At 55.1% G+C, this 24,847-nt stretch overlaps 1 protein-coding gene and 1 long non-coding RNA gene across 8 annotated transcripts in view; one reads left to right on the forward strand and one right to left on the reverse strand.

The window, feature by feature from the left end:
• HSPG2 (heparan sulfate proteoglycan 2) overlaps positions 1-24,847 on the forward strand; it is a 116,748-nt gene that overhangs the window by 22,423 nt on the left and 69,478 nt on the right. For all 7 annotated transcript variants that reach the window (XM_063714482.1, XM_063714493.1, XM_063714487.1 and 4 more), the window contains exons 2-3: positions 19,940-20,075; positions 20,990-21,034. In XM_063714482.1, coding sequence (XP_063570552.1) covers positions 19,940-20,075; positions 20,990-21,034 — 181 coding nt within the window. The remainder of the gene's footprint in view (positions 1-19,939; positions 20,076-20,989; positions 21,035-24,847) is intronic.
• LOC129056636 (uncharacterized) lies at positions 18,129-24,662 on the reverse strand. The gene is made up of 3 exons (XR_010136610.1): positions 24,395-24,662; positions 19,150-20,094; positions 18,129-18,694 (listed from the first exon to the last, which is right to left on the reverse strand). It is a non-coding gene; the product is annotated as an uncharacterized LOC129056636 (long non-coding RNA).

Below are 24,847 nucleotides of genomic sequence, written 5' to 3' on the forward strand. Positions count from 1 at the left end.
CAGGGTCTGCACCTGGCATTCACACCTGCCCGGGGAGGAGCTTTGGCCTGAGATGCCAGAGAAGCTCAAGGTCACCTCCCAGCACCATACTTTCTCCTCCCCTTCCTTTTGGGCACATCATCTGCAAAGTGGATGGAACAGGCATCTCTAGCCCATGAGTGACAAGGACATTGAGGCCCTACAAGGAGCTGCAGCTGGTCTGAGATCACATGGCCAGTCCCTGGAAGAATCAGAGCTTGGACTCAGACACCTGCGCTTTTCTCCCTTTCTGCTCCTCCCCATGGGAGCTCTGAAGCGAGTCATCCCTGGACACCTGGCTATGGAGGGTCAGATCCTGGCCCTGCCAGATTCTCCTCCGGGGGATAGAGACAATTACACCTAGCTCTCAGGGCAGTCATGGGAGTTAGATAACCGGCCTCCTGGCTGTTTCCAAAACATTCTGAGGCTCCTCCTGCCTCTAGCGTCTTTATAGATGCTGCTCCTGGTGTCTGGGTGCTCTTCCTCTAAGTATGCAACTGACTTACTCTGTCAGCATCACCCTCCATACCCAGGGAAATAGCAACCCTCAACAGGCCACTCCCCGTCCCCTCACCCTGCTGTATTTTCTTTTCAGCACTCTCACCATTTGACATGTATATTTGGGGTATTAATTTATGGTCCATCGGTCTCCAAGTAGAAGGTCAGCACCAGCAAGGGCAGAGAACGTTGTGTGGCTCATAGTACCTGCTCCTATAACAATTACTGTTTTATTCCCCTTCTCTTTCTAATGCTTCCCAATACCTAATAGCCACTGTTTACTGGGCCCCCGCTACACACCAGGTCCTGGGCTAAATGACTCACAGCTTAGCGCCACAAATTTCACAGGTTCCTGTCACAGGCTGCTGTCACTTATGTATCAGAGATGAGGGCAGAAGGCACTGCAGTGCCTTACCCAGAGCCACCCAGCTGGCAAGTGGCAGAGCCACGCCTCCAGCTGGGTTAGTCCCCAGAACTCACACTGTACTGCCTCCTGTGTTGGGTTTACGAGATCAGAGCCTTCATCCAAACTGGGGACTCAGAATCCACGTATGATGGGATTGGATGGATCAGATTTGGTGGTAGCTGTCAATCTTTTGGGGGTTCCCCTTCTAGCCTTCTCCTCCTTCCCTGTGCCCAGCACACATTTCCTAGGATGGCTCCTTCCCTGGGATTGGTCAGTTAGTTACAGCCAGGCTCACTCCCTAGAATGACAGGTACCCTTTGGCTGGGGGGACCCAGCAGCTAACCTAAGGCCTGGGGGTGGGGCAGGGAGCAGAGAGTGGGTCCAGGTTCCTGGCTGTCCCTGGGCTGTCTGAGGGCAGGTGGACAGGATGTTCCCTGGGGCAGCAGACATTCCTGGTCGAAGGTGACAGGCAGCGGGGAGATTTACCATTTCCGGTAACCCGAGTCCCTCGGATGTCGCATTCTCTCTGCCAAGGACACGGCATCCCTCCCTTGCCAGCCCTTCCTGCCATTTCCTAGTCTGGGCCTGTCTGGGGCTTGAAGACAGGCTGGAGGGACCAGCTCTGGGTGCCAGAGGTTGAGACTGAGGGCTCTGGACCTGATTAGCACCCCGACAAAGACCTAGCCCATTGCCACCCTCCCAGAGGCCTCATCTGTGTAGCCCCTTATCCTGGCCTTTGAGAATCCTTGCCCCAAGGAGAGGAGGAGGTGGCTTCGTGAAAGGTAAATGACCCTTCGTTAGGAACCAAGAGGCTGGGTCCTGGATCTGCCTCTGCCATCGAGTTGCTGGGAGGCTCCTCTCTCTTCTCACGGCTGCCCAAAAGCACCATTCTTGACACTCTGTATACATAATCCAGCTTTTTTTTTTTTTTTTTTGAGATGGAGCCTCACTCTTTTGCCCAGGCTGGAGTGCAGTAGCGCAATCTCAGCTCACTGCAACCTCCGCCTCCCAGGTTCAAGTGATTCTCCTGCCTCAGCTCCCCAAGCAGCTGAGATTATAGGCACGTGCCACCATGCTCTGCTAATTTTTATATTTTTAGTGGAGATGAGGTTTCACCATGTTGGCCAGGCTGGTATCAAACTCCTGATCTTAAGTAATCCGCCTGCTTCAGCCTCCCAAATTGCTGGGGTTACAGATGCAAGCCACTGCGCCCAGCCATAATTATTAATCCAACATTATGGGGGTATGGGAGGCACGAAAATGAGGCTCAAAGTGATAAAGTTTCCCAGCAGCCAGAAGTGTCAGAGACGGGATTGAACCCAGGCCCTCCAAGTCTGGTTGGTTCCCCATAACATGCTCACTTCCCTTCTCTGGGACTTGGTTTCCTCATCTGATTAGTGAGGGTGTTGGGCTAGGTGATCCCTCCCAGCTTGGACGGTACCGGATCCAGGAATGCATTGGAACCTTTTGCAGGCAGGTCTCTCTTGTGTCTCATTCTCCCCGGGGGTCTTTGGAGAGCTTACTCACTTGGTGTGTGAGCTCTGGGGTGGATTGGCCTGGGGGAGAAGGAAGAAGTGGTACTTACACCTCATAAGTGCCTGACACTAGCACTTAGGTTGTCCTGTTGAATTCTCACAGCAGCCTTGTGAGGGGGTCATTTTTATTCCCATTTTACAGATGAAGACACAGAGGCTCAGAGAGGTCAAGTGATTTGCCCAGAGCCACACAGCTAGGAAGCTGCCAGGCTAAAGTGTCCAGTCAACAGTTAACAGTGGTATGGGGTGGCATGTGCCCAACACACATTTCCTAGGATGGCTTTGATTTATTAATAAAATATGATAGATACAGTAGTCATCCCAAAAAACTGTCAACGTGTCTCAGAGATTTGAATACCTCTGCATCCAAACTTCACCTCCCAGGCTGCCTCTGACACTCAGAAGTAGCCCAGAAATCCTTTATTCAGTGGTTTCTTGATTTCTGCTTTGGAAAATATGGTCAGTTGTAATTATGGGTATGTGAGAGTTCAGAGGAGAGAGAGCTGCGTGGGCTGGAGCGGGCTGGAAAGGCTTGGCACCGAACTGGGACTGGAGCTGGGCTGGCCGGCAGCTGAGGGGGCTGAGATGGGCTGGGGTGGGCCAAGCTCACAGCCTCCAGGGACGTTTTCTGAAGGGCCTGCAGTGGAGCTGTGCACCAGGGAAATTGCAAGCCTCTTCAGGACTCCCTCCCTCCTGGCCCTGCACCTCCCCACGGGGGCCCTGGAGCAGGCCAGGCTCCAGTTAAGGCATGTTCAGCCCCAGACCTTTGCTCCAGCCTCTCCACCCAGGCTTCCCAGGGAACTGGGTAAAGGGCTGTGCGATGGGACAGCGGGGCCAGGCACCCTGAGGCTTGAGCAGTTGACAGCATGAGGACTAAGATGACCCCAGCCAGCCCGCCCGCCCCCTCCACACCCCCACTCCCTGCCTGCTCTGGGGCCCTTGGCCCCTAGGCCTCAGCAGCTGTCAGCAGGGAAGGGTGACAGAGGAGGGCCAGAGGTGACTTCCCAGCCTGCCCATTCTCCCCCTGCTTGGGCCAGGCCCAGAGCTCTCCACAGCTGTTGTCAGCAGCTGCGGAGCTTTGTTCCGGAGCCAGCTCTGGGTAGCCCCCTCCTCCCAGTACATCTTTCCACCATCCTTCACAGCTGCTGCCCCTGGGGAGGCGCTGGGGCTAGTGTGGGAGACAGAGTCACATCCTTTGGTTCCTTTGATCCTACCAACGACCTGAAGAAGAGGAATTCATGCCCTTGTTTTTATGGAAGAGAAAACTGATTCAGAGAGGCCAAGCAACTTGCTTGAAGTCACACAGCTTAGTGGCTGACTTCAGGCTCCTGGCTCCCCGCCCAGTGCTCTCCGACTGCCTTTCTTCAATGTGCATTTGCGCAGGATGCCGGGGCTTCAGGGCTCCTGGGCTTGACTCCCAGCTTGGCCATTTAGGACCTCAGGCGAGCTGCTTAACCACCTGGACTGGAACTCCCGTTTTCTTGCTTGTGAAATAAGAGAATGGTACCGACCTCTTGGGACTGTTGAGCAAATTCAATGAGATAATTAACATCAGGTACTTAGCATAAGGCTTGATGTGTTCTTTGTGCTCAAGCTGAGAGCTGGCAACGTTACCATCGAGGGTATTAACCACCTGTGTGCCTGGTATTCTGGGTGGTTCTATGGAGGCTACAGACACATTCCACAAATATTTGTATCAGTAAGTAAATATTTATTTGGCACCTACTGTGTGCCAGGTGCTAAAAAAAGGGCAGCGACAAAACAGACCAATGCCCGTTCCTGCCTATATTCTGCTTCACAAGGTGGCTGGAGAGACATTACTCATCCTAACCATGGAAGCCTCTGGAGTGCTTTCACACACTGGGATTCACATCCACATTTTGCAGATGAGAAAACTGGGACCCAGAGAAGATCGATGGCAGAGTTGGGCCAGGACCCAGCTTTTCTGAGGGTCTCAGGCAGTGCTGCTGAGCACAGGAGGCAGCCCTGTGGGCTTCCTGGAGGAGGCATTTTGTGCTGAATCCTACAGGGCCTCAGGGCCTGGCAGGGGAGGTGGGGAACAGTACAGGATGTAGCCTCCACAGTCTGGGCAGGAACAATTTCAGGAAGGTCTTACGGAGGGCAAGGCCTTTTGTTCCCCAGGGAGGAGGCCCAGTCAGAGCTTTAAATACCCCGTGCAGCCCAGAATAGCCCCCATTGTGTTGGTCTGCAGCTGGGGGACCCAGGGAGGAACCAGCATCACCATGGAGGATCCTGAGGGGGCTGATTCTGGCAGATTCTGGAGGTGGGGCGGGAAGGTCTTCAGGCACTTCCCTATATGGTACGGTGGCATTTCTGTGGAAGGCTTTTCTAGTCTGGCTCAGGCAGGAAGGCCTGCTTTGTAGGAAGGGTGGAGCAGCAGCTCAAGTTCTGCGTGAGCAACGTGCAGCTGAGGGGGGAGCCTGGTGGGTGGGGGACTCCCAGGGACGGCTCTGTGCCTGACTGAAGGTGCCTCTTTGTGCACCAGAGGTATGTGTGCATTGGCCCACTGGGCCCTCCTGTAGGTGGGCCTAGCCCAGGCCCTTGCCAGGGCCTCTTGGCACCCTCTCCTACTCTAGCTATTTTGGGCACTGGCTGTGTTCGGGTTTGGGGAGTGCTGGGTAATCCTGCCTAGACTAAGGCTGCTGGGGTGAGGTTAGTGGGGTACTACCTGGACTGCCATTCCAGCTCCCTGAATCTTTGATCACTGTAGCCTCTGCCCCTGGCTTCAGCTTCAAAGGGTCATGGTCAGCAGACTCTGAGGGGATGCCAGCCCCACTGATGAGGCAGAGAAGGGTGCCAGACAAGCCTGTCCCTTGGGACATTCCCTGCTCTCAGTATCAGGGATAGTTTTGCTTTTTCTAAACAACTGGTTTGTTTTTACATTATGAGACATGGAATCTAGGGACTGGTCAGGTTTCCTTCTTCCCATTGGCTGCTGGCAATCTCGGGGCCACATGAGTTGTCCCTTTCCTAGATCTCTGGGATTCAGCATGTGCTCTCTGTCTGCTTGCCTCACTCCAGGCTCCATCTGCCTGCCCTGCCTGAGTTTTTCTTATATATCTTTAGTTAATATTCTCTTGGCTGTTAAGTGTGCATCTTTGTAAGCTGTCTGCAGCCTTTTTGGAACAGGGCAAGAGGGGAGGTATAAATGAATGATGAGGATGATGGTGATGATGACCCTTTGCTGGGCAGGTCTCTGCAGCCTGACTCCTTCTGGCTTTGTCCTGACATTGTTTTTGTTTTTGTTTTTTTGAGATGGAGTCTCACTCTGTCGCCCAGGCTGGAGTGCAATGGCGCCATCTTGGCTCACTGCAACCTCCACCTCCCGGGTTCAAGCGATTCTCCTGCCTCAGCCTCCCAAGTAGCTGGGATTACAGGCATATGCCACCATGCCTGGCTAATTTTTGTATTTTTTAGTAGAGACGGGGTTTCACCATGTTGGCCAGGCTGGTCTCGAACTCCTGACCACCAGTCTCGGCCTCCCAAAGTGCTGGGATTATAGGCGTGAGCCACCGCACCCGGCCTGTCCTGACTTTGTAATCCCCTCCTTTAGCCCTGTTCCCTTTGCGGGTGGGACACAGCCTAGAATTTTGGAATCCTAATGTTTTAGAGTGTCAGTGCTCTAAAATATCAAAGCCAGAGGAAGCTTTGGGATCATTTAAGTTGATGGCTTTCAAACTCATTAAGCAGTGAGACCCTCATTTTAATCAAATTAACAATAATAATCACAGCAAACACTTTTTTTTTTTTTTAACAGCCCAGAGGTCTTTTTTTTTAAAACACCTATTATGCCATGAATTCACAGGGAATAGGTTCCAGCAGCTCAGGCTCCTTCCCATTGGTTCTCACAAAGTGTGCTTCTCTGGGTGAAGCAGGCTGGCACTTTAGTTGAACCCAGGTACCTTTCTCTTTGGCTTCTTTCTTTTTCTGATCATTTTCCTTCACGCGTTTCAGGAAGCTATCTCGGCTCTTAGAGTGCTTAATGTGCTCAATACGCACATTAATTCTCTTGGCAAGAATCTTGCCCTTAACTTGTTTGTTTACAACAATGCCAGCAACATGCTGGGTAACATTGTAGACTCTTCCAGTTTTGCCATGGTAACACTTGTGGGGCATTCCTTTTTGAACAGTACCCATTCCCTTGATGTCCACAATATCACCTTTCTTATAGATTCGCATATACCTGGCCAAAGGAACAACTCCGTGATTTCTTTTTTTTTTTTTTTTTGAGACGGAGTCTCTCTCTGTCGCCCAGGCTGGAGTGCAGTGGCGCGATCTCGTCTCACTGCAAGCTCCTCCTCCTGGATTCACGCCGTTCTCCTGCCTCAGCCTCCCGAGTAGCTGGGACTACAGGCGCCCGCCACCACGCCTGGCTAATTTGTTGTATTTTTAGTAGAGACGGGGTTTCACCATGTTAGCCAGGATGGTCTCGATCTCCTGACCTCGTGATCCACCCGCCTCGGCCTCCCAAAGTGCTGGGATTACAGGCGTGAGCCACCGTGCCTGGCCAACTCCATGTTTTCTAAAAGGCCTGGAGAACATCTATCGGGTACCTCTCCTCTTTCCCTTTGTGTTCGTCATTTTGGTGAATTACTGGAAGATGGCGGTTCCGGCCGAAAGGCAGCAAACACTTATAGAACATTCACCATGTGCTGTGTTATTTGTAGCATTTTACATTTGTATTTAACCCTCACAACAGCCGTATGAGATAGATATTATTACTATGAATGATCGTGCCCATTTTACAGTTGAGGAAACGGAGGCACAGAGAGGAGAAATGACTTGCTCACAGCCTCACAGCTAACCAAGGGCTGAACCAGATATTTATGTAGAAGGTGAGAATATAAAAAGGAAAGAGGTGGATTTGTAGCTGGGCACAGTGGCTCATGCCTGTAATCCCAGCACTTTAGGAGGCCGAGGCAGGAGGATCGCTTGAGACCAGGAGTTCGAGACCAACCTGGGCAACATAGCGAGACCTCATCTCTACAAAAAATAAATTAGCCAGATGTAGTGATGTACACCTATACTCCCAGCTACTTGGAAGGCTGAGGCAGGATGATATCTTGAGCCTAGGAGGCTCTGAGGAGGCCCACTGCCCTCCAGCCTGGGCGACAGAGCAGAACCCTGTTAAAAAAAAATTGGATGTGTTTTGATGAAAGTGAGTGTTTGGGAAGGGGCCCAAACTCTAACGGTGCCCCGCTTCCACCTCACTCCTGTCCAGAGTGGCCCTGAGGCTGCTGAGGATGGACTGGAGAGCCGTGACTTAGGGCTGCTTTGTCATCGGACAGAGGGGAGTCTGAGGCCCAGAGAAGGGAAGGGACTCGCCCAAGCGAGCAGAGCTGGTTGGGAGCCCTGTTCTCAGTCGCTGCCCTGAAGAGCACCAGCACCCACTCGCCTGCATGGTCCCCGGCCCTGGGAGTGAGCCCCTGCCCCGGTCTCTGCACTCAGCAGCTGAACGAAGCTCTCTTTCTCTCTGGGGCACAGGTACCTCCAGACTTTCTTGAGGGTCCCAGCGGACCAGGAATGACTGGGTGCTGGGCCACCTTCTCTTTCACCTCCGCCAGGAGTCACCCCCTGAGAGAGCAGATTGATGTCCAGGGAGGGAAGGCTCGGGCTGTGTCTGGATTTCTCAGGTGACAGGTGTCAATCACCCTGAGGAGAGAGAACACACCCCTCCTATTACCAGCTAGCCTGCTGCCAGCCCTCTTTTCCTTCCATGGGGCCTTGCAGCTTTTCTTATCTTCAAGAGCCTCCTTTACAGAGCCCCTGGGTACTGGGGAGCATATCTTACATCTAAAATCTTACTTAAGGCTAACTTGAGGGAAAGGCGGGATGGTTGGGATAGTGTTCCCAAAGTGTGTTCTGTGGAACCCTAGTCTAGTGAGCCTTGCATAAATAAAGGGTTCCAAGTTGAGCAACTTGGGAAACACTAAATAGTTGCACGTGACCCCTCCCAACCCCCCAGTCCCATCATGTTGCTTCAGTCATTTAGGACTTAGGGAGGCAGCTCAGCTTTGTGTAACCAGCCTTTCCCAGATGTGTTTGTCTCCCCCGCGCCTATTCCCTTCCCAGAGTTTCTGTGTCCAGGAAAGGACATTATCATGAAGAAAGCAGACACGGGGCGCTTCAGGACGAGGACCCCTTGCTCTGATTTCCAGCTCTGCTGTCCACAGGCCTATCTCAGCCATGGGCCTGGCCCTGCCTGCCCCTTCCTCTTCTTCCATACAGCAGATGAGGAAAGCCCGGCCTGGGGGCAGGGGGAGCCGACCTCCTTGGCCACAGCTGCCGGGCCGCCGTTCCAGCCTGTTTTTTCCTGTTGCCGATGCCCACGGGAACAAGCGCTGAGTACAGTCACTGAGGCCTGGCTGTCTGGCTGTGTTGCGCAAGGCCCTGGAGCCAGAGTTCTGGCCCCTGCTCGCCTCCGAGGCCCCCACCCACCCCTCCGGGATGCTCTTCAGTGACTATGGGCAGCCTCTTGTCACCCCAGAGATGGGCTTCCCAGCAGGAAAGTCCCAGGCATCATCGAGGGACCAGGTGGTATGGAGTTCCTTCCAGGTGTGGAGCCAGGGGTCTTAGGTTCAAGTCTTGGTTCTTCCAACCCTGTGACTATGGGCAAGTTAGCTCTCTGAGCCTCAGGCTCCTCACTTATAAACCCCATTAATTAATTAACTAATTAATTGTTTTTAGAGACAGGGTCTCACTTTTTTATCCAGACTGGAGTACAGTGGTGCAATCATAGCTCGCTGCAGCCTCGAACTCCTGGCTCAAGCAGTCCTCCTGCCTCAGCCTCCTAAGTAGCTGGGACTACAGGTGTGCACCACCACAATGGGCTGATTTTTAATTTTTTTGTAGAGACAGAGTCTCACTATGTTGTCCAGGCTGGTCTTGAACGCCTGGCCTTAAGTAATCCTCCTGCCTCAGCCTTCGTTAATTAATTCAACAATTTATTTTTTTAGATGGATTTTCGCTCTTATTGCCCAGGCTGGAGTGCAATGGCACAATCTTGGCTCACTGCAACCTCTGCCTGCTGGGTTCAGGTGATTCTCCTGTCTCAGCCTCCCAAGTAGCTGGGATTACAGGCGCCTGCCACCACACCAGGCTAAGTTTTGTATTTTTAGTACAGACGGGGTTTCACCATGTTGGCCAGGCTGGTCTCGAACTCCTGACCTCAGGTGATCCACCCGCCTCGGCCTCCCAAAGTGCTGGGATTATAGGCGTGAGGCACCGGCCATGCGCGGCTGAAAGGTGACATTTGAGCAAAAACTGGAAGAAGAGGAGCGAGTGATGGAATATGTGGGGACAGTGTCCCAGGCAGGGGGCTTAGTGTGTTTGAGGACTATTGAGGGGATGCATGTGGCTATTTTAGAAGGCAGGGAGTTGGGGGAGCACAGTAGCAAAAGAGGTTGGAGCGTGGCGTGTGTGTGTGTGTGTGGGTGTGTGTGTAGACAGATTACATAGAACCTGGTTGGCCATGATAGTGTGTGTGGGTGTGAGTGTGCGTCTGTGTGTGTGTGTGTGTGGGTGGGTGGGTGGGTGTGTGTGTAGACAGATTACATAGAACCTGGTTGGCCATGATAGTGTGTGGGTGTGTGTGTGTGTGTGGGGGTGTGTGGGTGTGTGGGTGTGGGTGGGTGTGTGGGTGTGGGTGTGTGTAGACAGATTACATAGCACCTGGTTGGCCATGATTGTGTGTGTGTGTGTGTGTGTGTGTGTGTGTGTGTAGACAGATTACATAGCACCTGGTTGGCCATGATTTTGTGTGTGTGTGTGTGTGTGTGTGTGTGTGTGTGTGTGTAGACAGATTACATAGAACCTGGTTGGCCATGATAGTGTGTGGGTGTGTGTGTGTGGGGGGGGGGTGTGTGTGTGTGTGGGTGTAGACAGATTACATAGAACCTGGTTGGCCATGATAGTGTGTGTGGGTGTGGGTGGGTGTGGGTGGGTGGGTGTGTGGGTGTGTGTGTGTGGGTGTAGACAGATTACATAGAACCTGGTTGGCCATGATTGTGGGTGTGTGGGTGTGTGTGTGGGGTGTGTGTGTGTGTGTGTGTGTGTAGACAGATTACATAGAACCTGGTTGGCCATGATAGTGTGTGTGGGTGTGGGTGGGTGTGGGTGGGTGTGTGTGTGTGTGTGTGTGTGGGTGTAGACAGATTACATAGAACCTGGTTGGCCATGATAGTGTGTGTGGGTGTGGGTGGGTGTGGGTGGGTGGGTGGGTGGGTGGGTGGGTGTGTGTGTGTAGACAGATTACATAGAACCTGGTTGGCCATGATAGTGTGTGTGGGGGGGGGGGGGGTGTAGGGGGGAGGGGTGGGTGTGTGTGTGTGTGTAGACAGATTACATAGAACCTGGTTGGCCATGATAGTGTGTGTGGGGGGGGGGGGTGGGGGGGGAGGGGTGTGTGTGTGTGTGTGTGTAGACAGATTACATAGAACCTGGTTGGCCATGATAGTGTGTGGGGGTGTGTGTGTGGGGGGGGGGGGTGTGGGGGAGGGGTGTGTGTGTGGGTGGGTGTGTGTGTAGACAGATTACATAGAACCTGGTTGGCCATGATAAGGGCTTTTCCTCTCACCCGTTGGTGAGTCAGGAGTCGTGGGAAGGCCTAACCCGACAGGTTCAGGAAGCAGCCGTGGTTGTTAGTGGTGTCTCATGGCAACATAACTTTGTGCGACATTCCGCCCATCCTTCCATAGTCCTGGCACTGTGCAAGGGGCATCATTCATGAAATCTGTGGGCAGTGACCCAGGAGGGTATGGGCAGGCCCGACCAGGTTGGTGTGCCCTTGAAGCCCCACAGACATGCCAGGGCAGCAGGGCAGCTGGGAGCCGGAGAACCTGAGAACCAAGCCAGGCTGCGTGCAGGAGGCTGGCACGTGAACGCTGCAGGTGCTGCCGGCAGCCGCGGTGCCTGGCAGATAGTGTTCAACCCCCAGGGACCTTCTTGCTGGGCAGCCCAGTCCAGAAGCTGTCGCCGCTTGGGCCACCCCCAGCGCCTTGGCCACACCTGGCACATGGGTGAGGCAAGGGCATTTCCCGGTGGCTTCCTGGTTCCCTGTAAGTTGGCAGGCAGCTCATTCAGCCACCAGGGGAGACCTAATCTTGGGGTGTCTGTAGGGGACGGAGGAGAGTGCAGGGACTCTGGGGGGACAGGGGAGACTTGGCTTCTGTGACTAGCACTGGGTCAGCAGCACAACTGAGGGGCGGCACTTTTAAATGGAAAAGCCCACTCGTGCCACCCTTTGACTCCTCTGCCACTCACACGCGTGTCCCGCTGCACCAGGCTTCCTCCCACCCCGTGAACGTGCCCTGCCCTCTCCAGCCCTGGCCTCAGCGTGTGCCTTCCCCTCTACCTTGTCCGCACTCTTCCCCTTCTCCACTTTACTTAGGTGAAGTCATCTCTCAGGCCCAGCTGAGTTAGCATTTCTTCTGGAAATCTTCCCCAGCCTCCCAGCCACCTCCCTAAGTGAGGGGACCCTCCCCTGGACTCTGCTGGCCCTGTCCTTCCCCTTCAGCACTCTCTTCGCACGGTATTGCCAGCACATGGTTCCGTGGCCTGTGTCCCCCAGGAACATGGAGTTCTGTGTCCATTTCACATTTTGTCCCGCGGGCCCAGCACATAGTAGGTACCCAGTAAGTCGAGGTTGAAGTGACTTGAATTGAACCGAATGGGACAGATCTGATCGATTCTACTGTTTTTACGGATAGGAAGCTGAAGCCCCCCAGCTAGACTATGGCCAGGGTGGCCCGGACTTGGAGGTGTCTGACAGCACAGCCTGCTCTGCCCCGCCGGCTGGTGGTCAAGTGTTCTTGCCAGTCCCCTGCCTGGTCAGTGCCAGACCGGGTTGGGTGCCCACCCCTAGCTGTGTCATAGGAGCCTCCAAGCAGAGACCACATGGGGCCTGCCTGGAGAAGGGCCAGGCAGATTCAGAGATTGGGACTGTGCCTCTCAAAGAAGTCACCACCTCATTCCACGTGCCTCTCCCAGTAGCCCCAGGAAGGAGGCAAAGCAGAGACCTTTTTTTGCTTCCATTTTATTTATTTTTATTTTATTTTATTTATTTATTTTTTGAGATGGAGTTTTGCTCTTGTTGCGCAGGCTGGAGTGCAGTGGTGCGATCTTGGCTCACTGCAACCTCTGTCTCCTGGGTTCAAGCGATTCTCCTGCCTCAGCCTCCAGGGTAGCTGGGATTACAGGCGCACACCACCACGCCCAGATAATTTTTGTATTTTTGGTAGAGATGGGGTTTCACCATGTTGGCCAGGCTAGTCTCGAACTCCTGGCCTCAGGTGATCTGCCTGCCTCTGCCTCCCAAAGTGCTGGGATTACAGGCGTGAGCCACCGCGCCCGGCCTTTTGCTCCCATTTCATAGCAGAGAGAACTAAGTCTTGGAGGGATTGTTCTGCAAGGACAGGGGGTGTCTTGGAATGGATTTCAGGGCTCCTGTGACCTAGTCCCCTCTTTCCCTTGGGATGAAGTATTATGGCCTCTGTTGTATTAATGGGAACTGAGGACTAGAGGTAATTCTGGCACTTTCAAGCTGTGTAATCTTGGGCAAGTCTCCTTCTGAAGTTACCTTTCTTCTGTCAGGTGGGTTAATTTCCACCTTAGGGCTGTTGGGCAGGTTCATTCATTTGGTTTATCCGCGAGTCCACAGATTTATTAGTACCTACTGTGTGTTTTCTGTTGTGGAGTTGCAGCAATGCTCAAAACAGATCAAAGTCACTGCCTTCCGCGTATTGTTCACACGGACTGAGATGGTGGTGTGGATGCCCAGTGCACACAGTAGGGACTCACTAAAGTTAGCTAAAAGGTAAAGGAGGCAGGGGCTTGTCCAAGGCGACATGGTGAGTGTGGGGCTGAGTTGGGATTAGAAACTCCAGACCCCAGCTTCCCGCCCTCTGGGTCTCCGCTGAAGGCCCTGACCTGCCCCAGCGCTCCCGAGAAGCCCTGGATGGAATGCAGCTTTTCCAGGTTGCAGGCCTTGATATGAGCTTACAGAGGGCAAGGGGTCAGAGGTTAGAAGCAGGGCCCTGCTGGCAGCTATGCCTCTGAGCTAGCCAAATACAGAAGCATGAACCCAGCAGAGGGGAGTCCTGGTTTCAGACTCCATTCCCATTGCCTTTGCTGTGTGACCTGGAGCAGGTAACTGTACCTCTCTGAGCCTGGTTTCCTTATCTATCAAATGAGGGTGCCTCCAGTGTCTCCCTCGTGAGGTTGTGGTGGATCTGAGTGACGTAAGTCTTGTGAAGACCTTAGCTCAGCCCTTGGCACAAAGAAGCACTGGCTGCGTGTTGGACCCTCTCCTTGTTTGGGGAGGTCCGTATTCCTCCTGGCTGACTGGCTGGCAAAGTTTCTGCCACCTTGGGGTCCCCTGTGTGAGAAGCTGGCAGGCCTCCCGAGTGGCACGGGCAGCACAGGCATGCCAGAGGAGGCTGTGGCCACCTCCGTTCCGGCCCGGCGCCCCTCTCAGACTGCCGGGGATTAAAGGCCTTTTGGCCTTTGTGTCCGACTCTGCGCCCCTGGCAGTTTGTACAACAAAGTGCTGCCCCGACAGATTCCTTCCCCTGTGCTGTCTGTCGCCTGTGGACAGGGCACTGGGTGGCCTGGGGGTGGGGCAGGGCACCTTGATCCTGTATCTGGGGCCTGGGTTGCAGCCGAGTAGGGGAAGCACTTGTTTTGGGGTTACCTAGGAGCCTGCATCCTGTCAGAGGGGGATGGGGACCTTGTCTGGGTTCATGTCCCTCCCCAGAGATTTGGGGACCATGGGTCACATTGTCTGCTGGTTCCTTGGCAGCGGGCAGGGGAAGGGGCACTGAGGCAGAGCCCGGGGTGACCGTGGCAGGGAGGCAGGTGGGCAGGCAGAAGCTCTTTTGTCCCCCCGCCCCCGCACTGTCTCTGGATTTTGATGGGGTGAGCTCACTCCATCCCCACATGCCTGGAGCCTGGCCCTGGGCAGCTGCAGCCGCCCTGGGGACTGTGCAGTGCTCAGACCTTCCTGCCTAGCTGCAGGGGCAGTCGGGGGCTCAGTCCCAGGCTTGGGCTACAAGGAGGGTGGGGTGGACTGGCTGCTGAAGGCATGTGAACAGTGTCTCTGGAGAAGCCCAAAGCCCTGGGTTGGTCCCAGAGTCAGCCTCTGAGCAGGCAGACAACTTTGAGCCATGGGACCCAATTCTATTGCCCACCCCTTGCTAGGGTCCCGCCCACTCAGCCAGGCTCCTCCCTTCATCCCAGATCTGGAGGCAACCCCAGGCCTGAGCCACACCTCACACTCCCCATGCATCACCCCTCAACCACACCTACCCCTCACCCCTACCCCGCACCCCCTGCATGGTACTAATCCTAATGCTTATTAAGCACTTACTGTATAAGTAATTCTAGAGCTTATTTTTTTTTTTTTTTTTTTTTTTTTTTTAATTTCTGAAGTATTTATTGATCATTCTTGGGTAATTCTAGAGCTTATTAAGCACTTACTGTATAAGTGAACGCCTCACTAAGTGCCTTACCTGCTTGATCCCATTTACCCAGCCAATCCTCTCTGAGCCTCAGTTTCTTCATCCAGACAACGGAAATAATAATAACACAAGCTCACAGTTTGTTGACCGAAAGCCTCGGAGTCAGATGTGTTTTGGAATTCAGAATTTTTCAGGTTTGAGGAAGGTGACATAGAGCATGTGCCCAGCCGGGATGTGACATCCCCATTGGAGTCTGGGGGTCACACCCCATGATCAAACAACAGTAATATTGCTACAGTGAAACACAGGACTCTTCCCTCTGAGTGGAGTGAACACACTCTGAATAGCTTCATGTCAGTTCAGTTCAGGGCTTGGCACTAAATGAGCTTGCTATAAACTTTTTTTTTAACAGAGTCTCGCTCTGTCGCCCAAGCTGGAGTACAGTGGTGCGATCTCGGTTCACTGCAACCTCCGCCTCCCGGGTTCAAGCAATTCTCCTACCTCAGCCTCCTGAGTAGTTGGGACTATAGGCATGTATCATCATGCCGGGCTAATTTTTGTATTTTTAGTAGAGATGGGGTTTTGCCATGTTGGCTAGGCTGGTCTCGAACTTCTGGCCTCAAGTGATCTGTACCTGCTCTCCGTATCTGTACCCCTCCTGCCTTCTCTCCGTTCTGTGCCCCACTCATGTGGTTTTCTCCTCCGTGCTGAGTCCTTTCCTAGCCAGCCTTGTCTGCCTCTTTATCCTCACCCAGGCCAGGAGAGGAGGATCCAGCCTGCATTCGTTGTCCCCAAGGACACAGCTTGGACCTGGAGTTCCATGTGACCCTCATTCTCACCAGGAGGGCCTGGACATAGCCCACCTCCGGGATTGGGTGCCTCCCAGAAGCCCTCGCCTACAGTCCCACCAGTGTTCAAGGAATGCCTGCCCACTGGGGGTCACACTGCCTGCATCCCGGCCCCAAGCAATTGTTCTCAGCCTGTTAGAACAGTTCTCTGGCCCGGGCCCGGTTGAGTCAGCTGCGTGCACCCCCACCCCCACCAACCAGGAACTGCAGGGTCTGGAAAATCCCCCTCTCTGCTTAGCTCCTTCCTCTCTGGCCGAGGTCTGCCTCCTAGACCCCTCCTCTCCAGCTCCCCGTCCGGCTCCAACACATACCTGAAGTGCTGGGTTCCTCTGGGAGGAAGCCAGGCTCTTTCACCACCGGAGACGGGCTGGAGGGCAGGAAACCTGGGTTCTATTTCTGCCTCTGACCTTGGAGCGGCTAATAGCCCTCCTTGGGACCTGAGGCACATGCTGCACGGTCCCAGACCACTGCCAGCTCAGGCATCCCATGGGGCCATTCTGAGAGCTGGTCAGGTTGGGGACAGGGACTAGCCAACCCTGGGCTCCCTGGTATTGCTCTCTGCTTAGGCCTCATGGCCAGCCCAGAGGTCCAGCCCTGCCTCATTTCCTGGTGAGCAGAAGGCCTGGGGTGGGACGCCAGCTCCTCACCTGTGGTCTGGGCCGACACGTCTCCCGGGGCTCACTGGGAAAGGGGAGCATTCATACCTCCTCAGCCACCTCCAAGGGTCACTGTCAACTCAGGTGATACTAGGCTGAGGAAATGCATTGCAAAGTGGCGTGCAGTGTGACTGAGAGGCTTCGCAACAGTGACTCCCAGTGATCTCTGCCTCGTTGCACACCCTGGTCACAGAGGTGATGTAGCACAGTGGTAGCTGCTTAGGTATTGGAGCCCGACCACCAGGGTTCAAATCTCAGCCCTGCCACATATAAGTTTCCACAGGTAACCTGACTTTCTCTGCTCTCTTTGCCCTCCTTCTCAGTGGCACCCCATAAGACCTATAACCTGGTTTAGGAGTGCCTGGTGCATAGTAAGTGCTCAATAAATGTTAGCTGTTATTATTCCTCAAGCAGATCCTGGACTTTCCCGTTCTGGGTCCAAGGTCCTTCTATGGTCAAGTCTCAAGTTCCTTTTGGCTCTTTCTGGGAGCTTCTTTCCTGTCTGGTTGCATCTCCTCTCCCAGATGTGAAATACAGCTGCTGGAACCTCTTGATCTTCAGCTTTTTACAAATGAAGTCTCTGCTCTTGCTGACTTATTCCTTGTTATGGGCCCTGATCTGACCCTGGATCCTCAGACCCTAGGGTGGGGGCTGCAAGCAAGAGCAGACTGGCAGATGGAGGGATCCATGCTCTGGAGTCCTCTGGTGGAGTGTGGGGCACTTCTGTCCAAGTCCCGACGTGCTCTGGCCTCTCTTTCCCCTCTCCCTGCAGATGTGTGTTCCTGGCTTTCTTTCCATGTTGAATCTCACTTTGCTATTTCCTGTCTGGTCCCAAGGCCACCCCCGCCGCCAACCCCAACGAGCTCCCTGCTCCCTGGGAAAAGCTCTGGACCTGGCTCATCATTCACCACTAGATTTTCCTTTCTAGACAGCAGTGTCTAGGAGATTCGGGGAGTCGCAGTGCTCCAGGCATGCCCTCCATAACCTTGGTTGCAATGGGAGGGGGATTGGCATTGACAGAGCCCCCCACCAGATTGAGGGGACCCCTCAAATCTCCTCTAACCAGAGTCAGTGCCCCTGCACCAGCCCCAGCCTCATACCCACGTTGGGTCAGTCAGGCCTGCTCCAGCCAGTGGGAACACTGCCCTGTACCCCACCCGGGGAAGGAGGCAGAGTCCCTGGTCGGGGCTGCTCTTATGGTTCTAACTAGGGGCTGTGGGAATCCCCTGGACATGCACAACTATGACCACCCTCCTGGGATGGAAGAGCCTGACTCACTGTCTCTGAGAAGGAGCCCAGGAATCTGCATTTCTTACCAGCTCCTGGACGTTCGAAAGCACACTCCTGAATGCGCATCCCACGGGCACAGCCTAGAAGTCCACAGGCCAGCACTCAGGATGACAGGGAGAGGGCAGGGAGAGGACAAGGAACAGGAGGCAACATTTGCCGGTAGATTGTTGGGGGTAAGGGCTTTAGGCCAAAGCAGGAATAAGATGTGGACAATGCAGACCTTCCCCAAGGTCTGAGAGCACCGCAAACACAAAGATGAACAAATGGCACCCAGCCACTCCCCCATCCAGGGAGCTCACAGCCTAGGATAGGAGATGCTTATAGATTGCACGGAGGTAGGTAGTGCCTCCCCAAAGCAAGTCATCTTCAAGGAGTGACTGGAATTCATAGGTGATGACATTTTTGTCCATTCATTTATTCATTCATTCAAGTATTTATTGAGCACGGGGTGCAGAAAAGGTGGAGATGAATTCATCACAGCCCTTGTCTTCAAGGTGCTTCCATTCCAGCAGAGGTACAGACAATAACCTTGTGAGCCCAGGAGGGCCCAGAACCAGACTGGGGTTGAGGTCACTGTGAACAGCAAGGAGTCGGGACAAAGAGAGTTTCTTTCTAGTCATCCTTATTTAGGCATAAATACACACAACAAAATATACCCATTTTCAGGGTACAGTCAGTAATGAGATAGTATGCCCAGTGAACCATCACCCCAGAGGTGTCTCTTGTGCCCCCTTCCCAGTCACCCCCAGCCTGCCCTTGGTCCCAAGTGACTACTGATCTTTCTGTCACTATGGATTAGACTTTCACCCCTAAGGGTTCATATAAATGGAATCATATAGTTTGTAGTCTTGTGTGTCTGGCTTCTTTCAGACCCACGCATATCAATCAGTCATTTGTTCCTCCTTATTCCTGAGTAGGTGGAGGAGGTGGTATTTAAGATGATTTTTGAGGATGCATTGGAGTTCGCCTGAGAAACAAAGAGAGGAAGGGCATTCCAACAGAGGGCCCGGCGTGAGAAACGCCAGAGGCGTGAGGGACATGGACTGTGGGAGCAGTAGGGGTGGGGAGGGAAGGGGGCCTGGCTGGCTCTTTGTTTTTTTCTCCTCCTTGGCGTTTGCTCTGGCTTGGACCTCACTACCTTGTCTAGCCCTTGTGGGTTTGGTTTTCAAAAGCGAGACCATTTCCTTCTGGCTTAAGGCCAGGGCAGGGCCTGAGGCCCTCACCCCAGGCCATTACCAGTCTGTGCATACTTGTGCTTGTGGAATCTGGGGTCCAGCCATCGTGAATCTGCACACTTGTGGGCCACGGGCTTCCCTTGGGCTCCCCTGGGTTTGTTTTCCTCTAAGTTATTTGGTAAAACTGCTTTGGAATCATCCGGATCTTGTCTAGGGGGAAAGAGGCACTCATTGCCCGGACCCACACCTGGGAAGGCAGGTGTTATGGCCGCTGGGGCCCTTCTGCTCCGGCCCACATAGTTTGCAGGCCCCAAGGTGGAGCTTATCCTGGGCTTGGCAGCAGCCTGAGGTCACGTGGAGTTGACACCACGCCTGTCCCCATTCAGCCCAGATGCTGAGCTCCGCCTCCGCGCTGCTGGGCCCAGGGATGAGTCTGTCAGTGTGGTTGCATGTGCCAAAGCTAATTCTCCAACACAGTGGAATGTGTTCCCTGCAGCCTGGAGACGGGCAGGCCAGAGTAAGGCAGGAAGAGGAGCCAAATGGCCTGGGGAGGAGCTGCCTGGGGAGGCAACAGCTTTGAGCAGCTCGCCCTCGACTTCTGCCTGTGTCCCCACCCATGCTGACCCTGGCCAGCCTTCCACCTGCCTGTGCCCCCCATCTGTGCTGGCCGAGGTCACCCCTTTACCCACCTGCATCCCCCCATCCACTCACTCATGTCCTGGGTGTCCCTTGCCTTCTCCAAAGGAAAAGGAGTCTTTACTTACCAAAGTGATTTACATTTTATTGTCTGCTGTATTTGAGGATTCATTCGGAATTTACAGGGTTGAGCTCCGAAGCCTCCAGGGGCTAATGGGACTTGGGGAAACTGAGTCAAAAGAGTTCAGCCCCAGCCTGGCTCACTGAGCCATACTAAGTCAAATTTAACCACTAAGGGGCCTGAGGGTGGGATTCTGGGTCCCCCTGGAAGTGAGGGGAAGGACCGTGGGGCTCAGTGGGAGCTGAAGAGAGTGACTCAATCAGCTCTCATTTGCTTACAGGTGACCCACGGTCTGAGAGCATACGATGGCTTGTCTCTGCCTGAGGACACGGAGACAGTCACGGCAAGCCAAATGCGCTGGACACATTCGTACCTTTCTGATGATGAGGACATGCTGGCTGACAGCATCTCGGGAGGTGAGCCAAGGATCCAAGGCTGGGAGCAGAGGGGTAGGGGGTGAGACCGTGCTTCTTCCCACTGGTCTTTAAAGAGGCCCCATGAAGTTCCACAAGGTGGTGCCTCAAGAAATGGGCTGGGCGTGTCCTGAGCCCTGGTCCCCATGACGCCAGCATCCTCCACTTACAACCTGTGTGGCCCTGGGCTGGTCATCACTCTGCAGCCTGGGACGGTCAGGACCCACTGGGCAGGTGGCTGGCAATGCAGCATGCAGGACCATCACGCATCCCGTACCCCACCTCCTTGTTCTCACCTGGAGGCGAGTCTGATCTGCCCGTTCCCACCCCAGCCACTGCACAGATGATTTGAGTCCCTGGATTTTGGGGCGTCAGCCCACATCCTCTCTCTCTTTTTTTTTTTTTTTTTGTTTTTTGTTTTTTGTTTTTTGAGACAGAGTCTCACTCTGTCGCCCAGGCTGGAGTGCAGTGGTGCAATCTCAGCTCACTGCAACCTTTGCCTCCTGGGTTCAAGCAGTTCTCCTTCATCAGCCTCCTGAGTAGCTGGGACTACAGGCGGGTGGCATCACACCCGGCTAATTTTTGTATTTTTAGTAGAGACAGGGTTTCGCCATGTTGGCCAGGCGGGTCTTGAACTCCTGACCTCAAGTGATCCCACCCACCTCGGCCTCCCAGAGTGCTGTGATTACAGGCCTGAGCCATTGAGCCCAGCTGGCCCACACCCTCTGTGATGGAGGCTTCCAAGCCGACTTTCACAGGCCAGCCCTCCCTAGGCATGGGGGAGGAGGGTGACCGACCATTCCGTGCTTTCTCAACCCTGCCCCACTGTGTACTAGATTCCCAGAACAGTGCCTGACACCCAGTAGGTACTCAACAAATATTTGTTGTTGCTGATTACGTCTCTTTTTTGCTTATAGACGACCTGGGCAGTGGGGACCTGGGCAGCGGGGACTTCCAGATGGGTAAGTTGCTGCGGGCCTCCCGCAGGTCTCCCTCCTGTCCCCCAGGGAAGCCCCAGAGCCAGTCTCCTGGGCTGAGGGCCTCAAGGGCTCCTTGGGCCTGCCCTGGGGTACGAAGCAAGAAGTGGGTGTAATCTCTTAACCCGCTGAGTGACAGTTGTGCAGACTGATTGGCAGGTCCCTGCAAGGCTGGTGTGGCCAGGTCCTATGCTTGCCCATGCCGCAGGCACAGGTATCAGGGCACTGGGCAGGTAAAGCCCAGCTCTGCTGGGGACTGAGAGCCAGTCAGCTGTTTCACATTCAAAGCAAAGTTCTCACCTCCCAGGGCAGCTCAGCTATTGAGTCCTTCCCCAGAGCCCTCCTGGGGGCACAGAGCTGGGGATCCCAGGCAAAGACAAGCGGAACAGAGGGGCTCTATGGAATTGGGCATTCAGGCAGCCAGCAGGGCGGGCAGGGCACAGATTGAGCCTGACCCTAGGCTTGGGAGACAACCCTGCCTTAAGGTGGGTCACCTGCTGGGAAGCAAGGGTTCCTAGCTTAGGGAGGCAAGGCTGGGCTCTTGGAGAGAGGAGAGTCAGCCCCCACCCTGGTCAGACTGGCCCAGCACTGGGATGGGGGCTCATAGTCCCCGCTTCCTTCCACTCTGGGATACTGGGTGGAGAAGGACCTACCCCAGGACAAGGCCCTGTGGCTCTTTATGGTTCCTACTGCCCTCTCTGGGAGGCAGCTCCTGGGACAATCTGTGACCAGGGCCAAGGATGGAGCAGGTGCTCAGGTCAGACCAACCACTGGGCCATCCTGTGGCATCCAGGGCTGCCTTCACCCTAGGCAGGCCTTGGCCAAATCTGGCCTGGGCCTACTTCAGGGGTGGAGTCACCTCCCTTTAGCTGACATATCAGGGGCCTTCAAATGCCAGTGGGTAGCATCCTAACTGGGTCAGTGTAGACAGGAGGGTGGGTGCCTGGGTAACCTGGTCCTGACTGTGACCTCCCAGAGCCTGGACTTGGGCTCCGCCTGAAGGTTTTCCATGCGTAGGTCTCCACGAGGCTGCAGGATGCCTGGGAGCTGGGTAGGGCTTGGGAGAGGGAGTGTCAGGTGGGCCCCAGGCACACATGGCACATCCCGTCCTGGAATGGCCTATGCTAATGTGTCCCTGGAGCTGCCTCTGGCCAAGCCAGGCTTGCCTCTGAGTCCACCCTGTCCGTTCATGAACCGTCTCTGGCCCCTCCCCAGGGGCTGCCCACTGCAGCAGCTCTGCCCCAGCTGGGCAGTCCTGGCCAGCCCACCTGCCCTCCCTGAGAAGCAGCTGTGAGGGCAGATGAGGCCAGAGGGGGAAGAGGTGGGGAACAGGGCACAGCAGCTGTAGGGGGCCCAAGACCAGGGTAGGTGCCTTTCCTCACAAGTGGGAACAGGTGGGGCCTCAGACCCTCCAGGCCAAACCCTGGCTCCTGCCAGCTGCCCTTGGGGCAGGTCCAGGCAGCTGGGCTGAATGCCAGTCAGGGAGGCAGCAGGTATGCCTCCCTGATCCTGGGGTCCCAGGGTGCCCGCTCAGACTTGACCAAGGGCAGCGCCCCCGCTGCGCCCATGAGCCAGGGCCATCCTGCCTGTCATGGGGCCATGCCTAGGCTCTGGCCCAGTCCCAGACCCTGGACTCCAGCCCCTGAGATGGCTCTTCCCCTCCTCCCACTGGGCATGGTTGTGGCTCCCTGGCTCAGCTCCAGCCCCCTGTGTCAAGACCCATCCCTGATAGCCTCCCCTCCTTAGGACCCCTTCCTACCTCTCCTCCCCCAGTTTCTTTCCATCTTCTGACCTGTCTCTTTCTGTCTTCCCCCATGCCCATATGTCCTGCTCTGACCGTCATCTCATGTCTGCGTGTGTCCCCTGTCCTCCCTGCCCTGGGCCCTCTTCCCCACTCCTTGATTGTCTGTCTGTGCACCTCCTCCCTCTGCCTCATCCTGTTCTCCCTCTCTCTGGCTCACCATCTCTGCTTCTTTCGCCCTCCGTCTTTCCCTCTCCCCTCTGCCTGTTCTTTTTTTTTTTCCTTTTCCCTCTGCCTTTTTCTTCACCTTTGTCTTACCTTTTCTCTCTCGTTCTCCCCCGCCCCACTTTCTTTATCTCTGTCTCTGTCTTTCTGTCTCTTTGTGTCTCCCTCTCTCTTGCAATGTCTCTGCCTCTCTCTCTGCTTCTCTCCGTCTCGTCTCCCTCACTGTCAATGTCCCTTCTCGCCTCCTTCTCTGTCTCTACTCTGCAGGCTCAGGGCTGCCCCTGGGCCGCCCGCCCATGGTTGGCATGATGGTCTCGGAGCCTGATGAGGAGTCCCCTCTCAGTAAGTGACCCAGGCCCTGGCCAGGTGGGAGCGCTGCTCTCCCTCTGCCTCCCTCCCCATCCTCTCTCCCCACTCTTCCTTTTCTCTCCTTTCTCCCTGTTCTCTTCCTCCTCAACCTGCACTTTGCTGCGAGTCACACAAGAGGCTCAGAGGCACCTCCCTGCAGAGTCCAGGGGCCAGGCCAGCCACTGCCCCTGCCCAGGACACACCAGGCCCACCCTGGGCCCACAGATCTAAACCCAGTGGGCTGGGACCCTGGCAGGCGTTCTTCCCCATGGGGTGTTGGTCGGGCAGAGATGGGTGCAGCAGCCCTGCAGGGACCAGGCCCTGCATTCCAGAGGCCACTTGTGTCCACCCCAGCACAGGCCAATCCTGGGCCCATCCGAGGGACCCACAGGGACCCAGGGCTGGAGTTTGGGGGCCTATATGTGTGTTGCAGGGAGTTCTGCTGAGCAGGGATGGGAATCAGGAGTTGGTGAGTAGCCTGCTCCGGGGCCAGGGCTAGTCAGGTGTGCAGCCCCCACTTCTACCCTGAGTGCAGGGCAGCTGTCTCCCTCTCCCAGCCTCTGGCTCCAAGGGAACTCACCAGATAGGGTGAGAGGAGGGAGAGGACTGGCCAGAGAGCACTCCTATTCCAAGGCAGCCTCGCCCCTGTTGGCTGCACCAGTGTCCTTGGCTCTGGAGGCTGGTTCTTTTTTCCTTTTCTTTTCTTTCTTTTTTTTTTTTTTTTTTTGAGATGGAGTCTCACTCTGTCACCCAGGCTGGAAGGCAGTACAGTGGCACAATCTCGGCTCACTGCAACCTCTGCCTCCCTGGTTCAAGCAATCCTCCTGCCTCAGCCTCCCGAGTAGCTGGGATTACAGGCATGCACTACCATGCCAGGTTAATTTTTGTATTTTCACCGTGTTGGCCACCCTGGTCTCGAACTCCTGACCTCAAGTGATCTGCCAGCCTCGGCCTCCCAAAGTGCTGGGATTACAGGCGTGAGCCACTGCATCCAGCCCGGGGGCTGGTTCTTGAAATAGAGGTGGCCTCACCTTCTGCCCCAATGCTCAGGCACCAGCTGCAGAGTGGGAGACGGGAGGTGTTCGCCTGGACCTGCCCTTGGTCTTGAAGAATGAAGCGGGGTGGGGTCAGGCTGGAGGGCCTGTGCCCTTCCCAGGCCCTAGTAGAAAGGGGCTTTGTGGATCTCCAGTCCCCTTCCCCAGGAGCGGGCACATTCCTGGGCAGAGGCCCGGCCTCCTCGCCTGCGCTGGGCCGTGGGGCTGAGGCCAGGGGCTTGGGTGGGGAGACTCTCAATGGGCCTCTGTGCCGGCTCACAAGGGGCCTCTGTGACTGAGCCATGGCCCCCACACTCCAGCCCACAGAGCCCCGCCCACCCGGCACCCAGGAGCCTGGCCCAGCGGTTCAGGGCAGGCAGCGCCAGGGCTTTCTCCACCCAAGCCACAGAGCAAGAATGTCCTGTGCACCTGCGGGCCTGATGGACAGAG

The sequence above is a fragment of the Pongo abelii genome, chromosome 1, assembly GCF_028885655.2.
Source record: "Pongo abelii isolate AG06213 chromosome 1, NHGRI_mPonAbe1-v2.0_pri, whole genome shotgun sequence".
In the NCBI taxonomy this organism is placed as follows: domain Eukaryota; kingdom Metazoa; phylum Chordata; class Mammalia; order Primates; family Hominidae; genus Pongo; species Pongo abelii.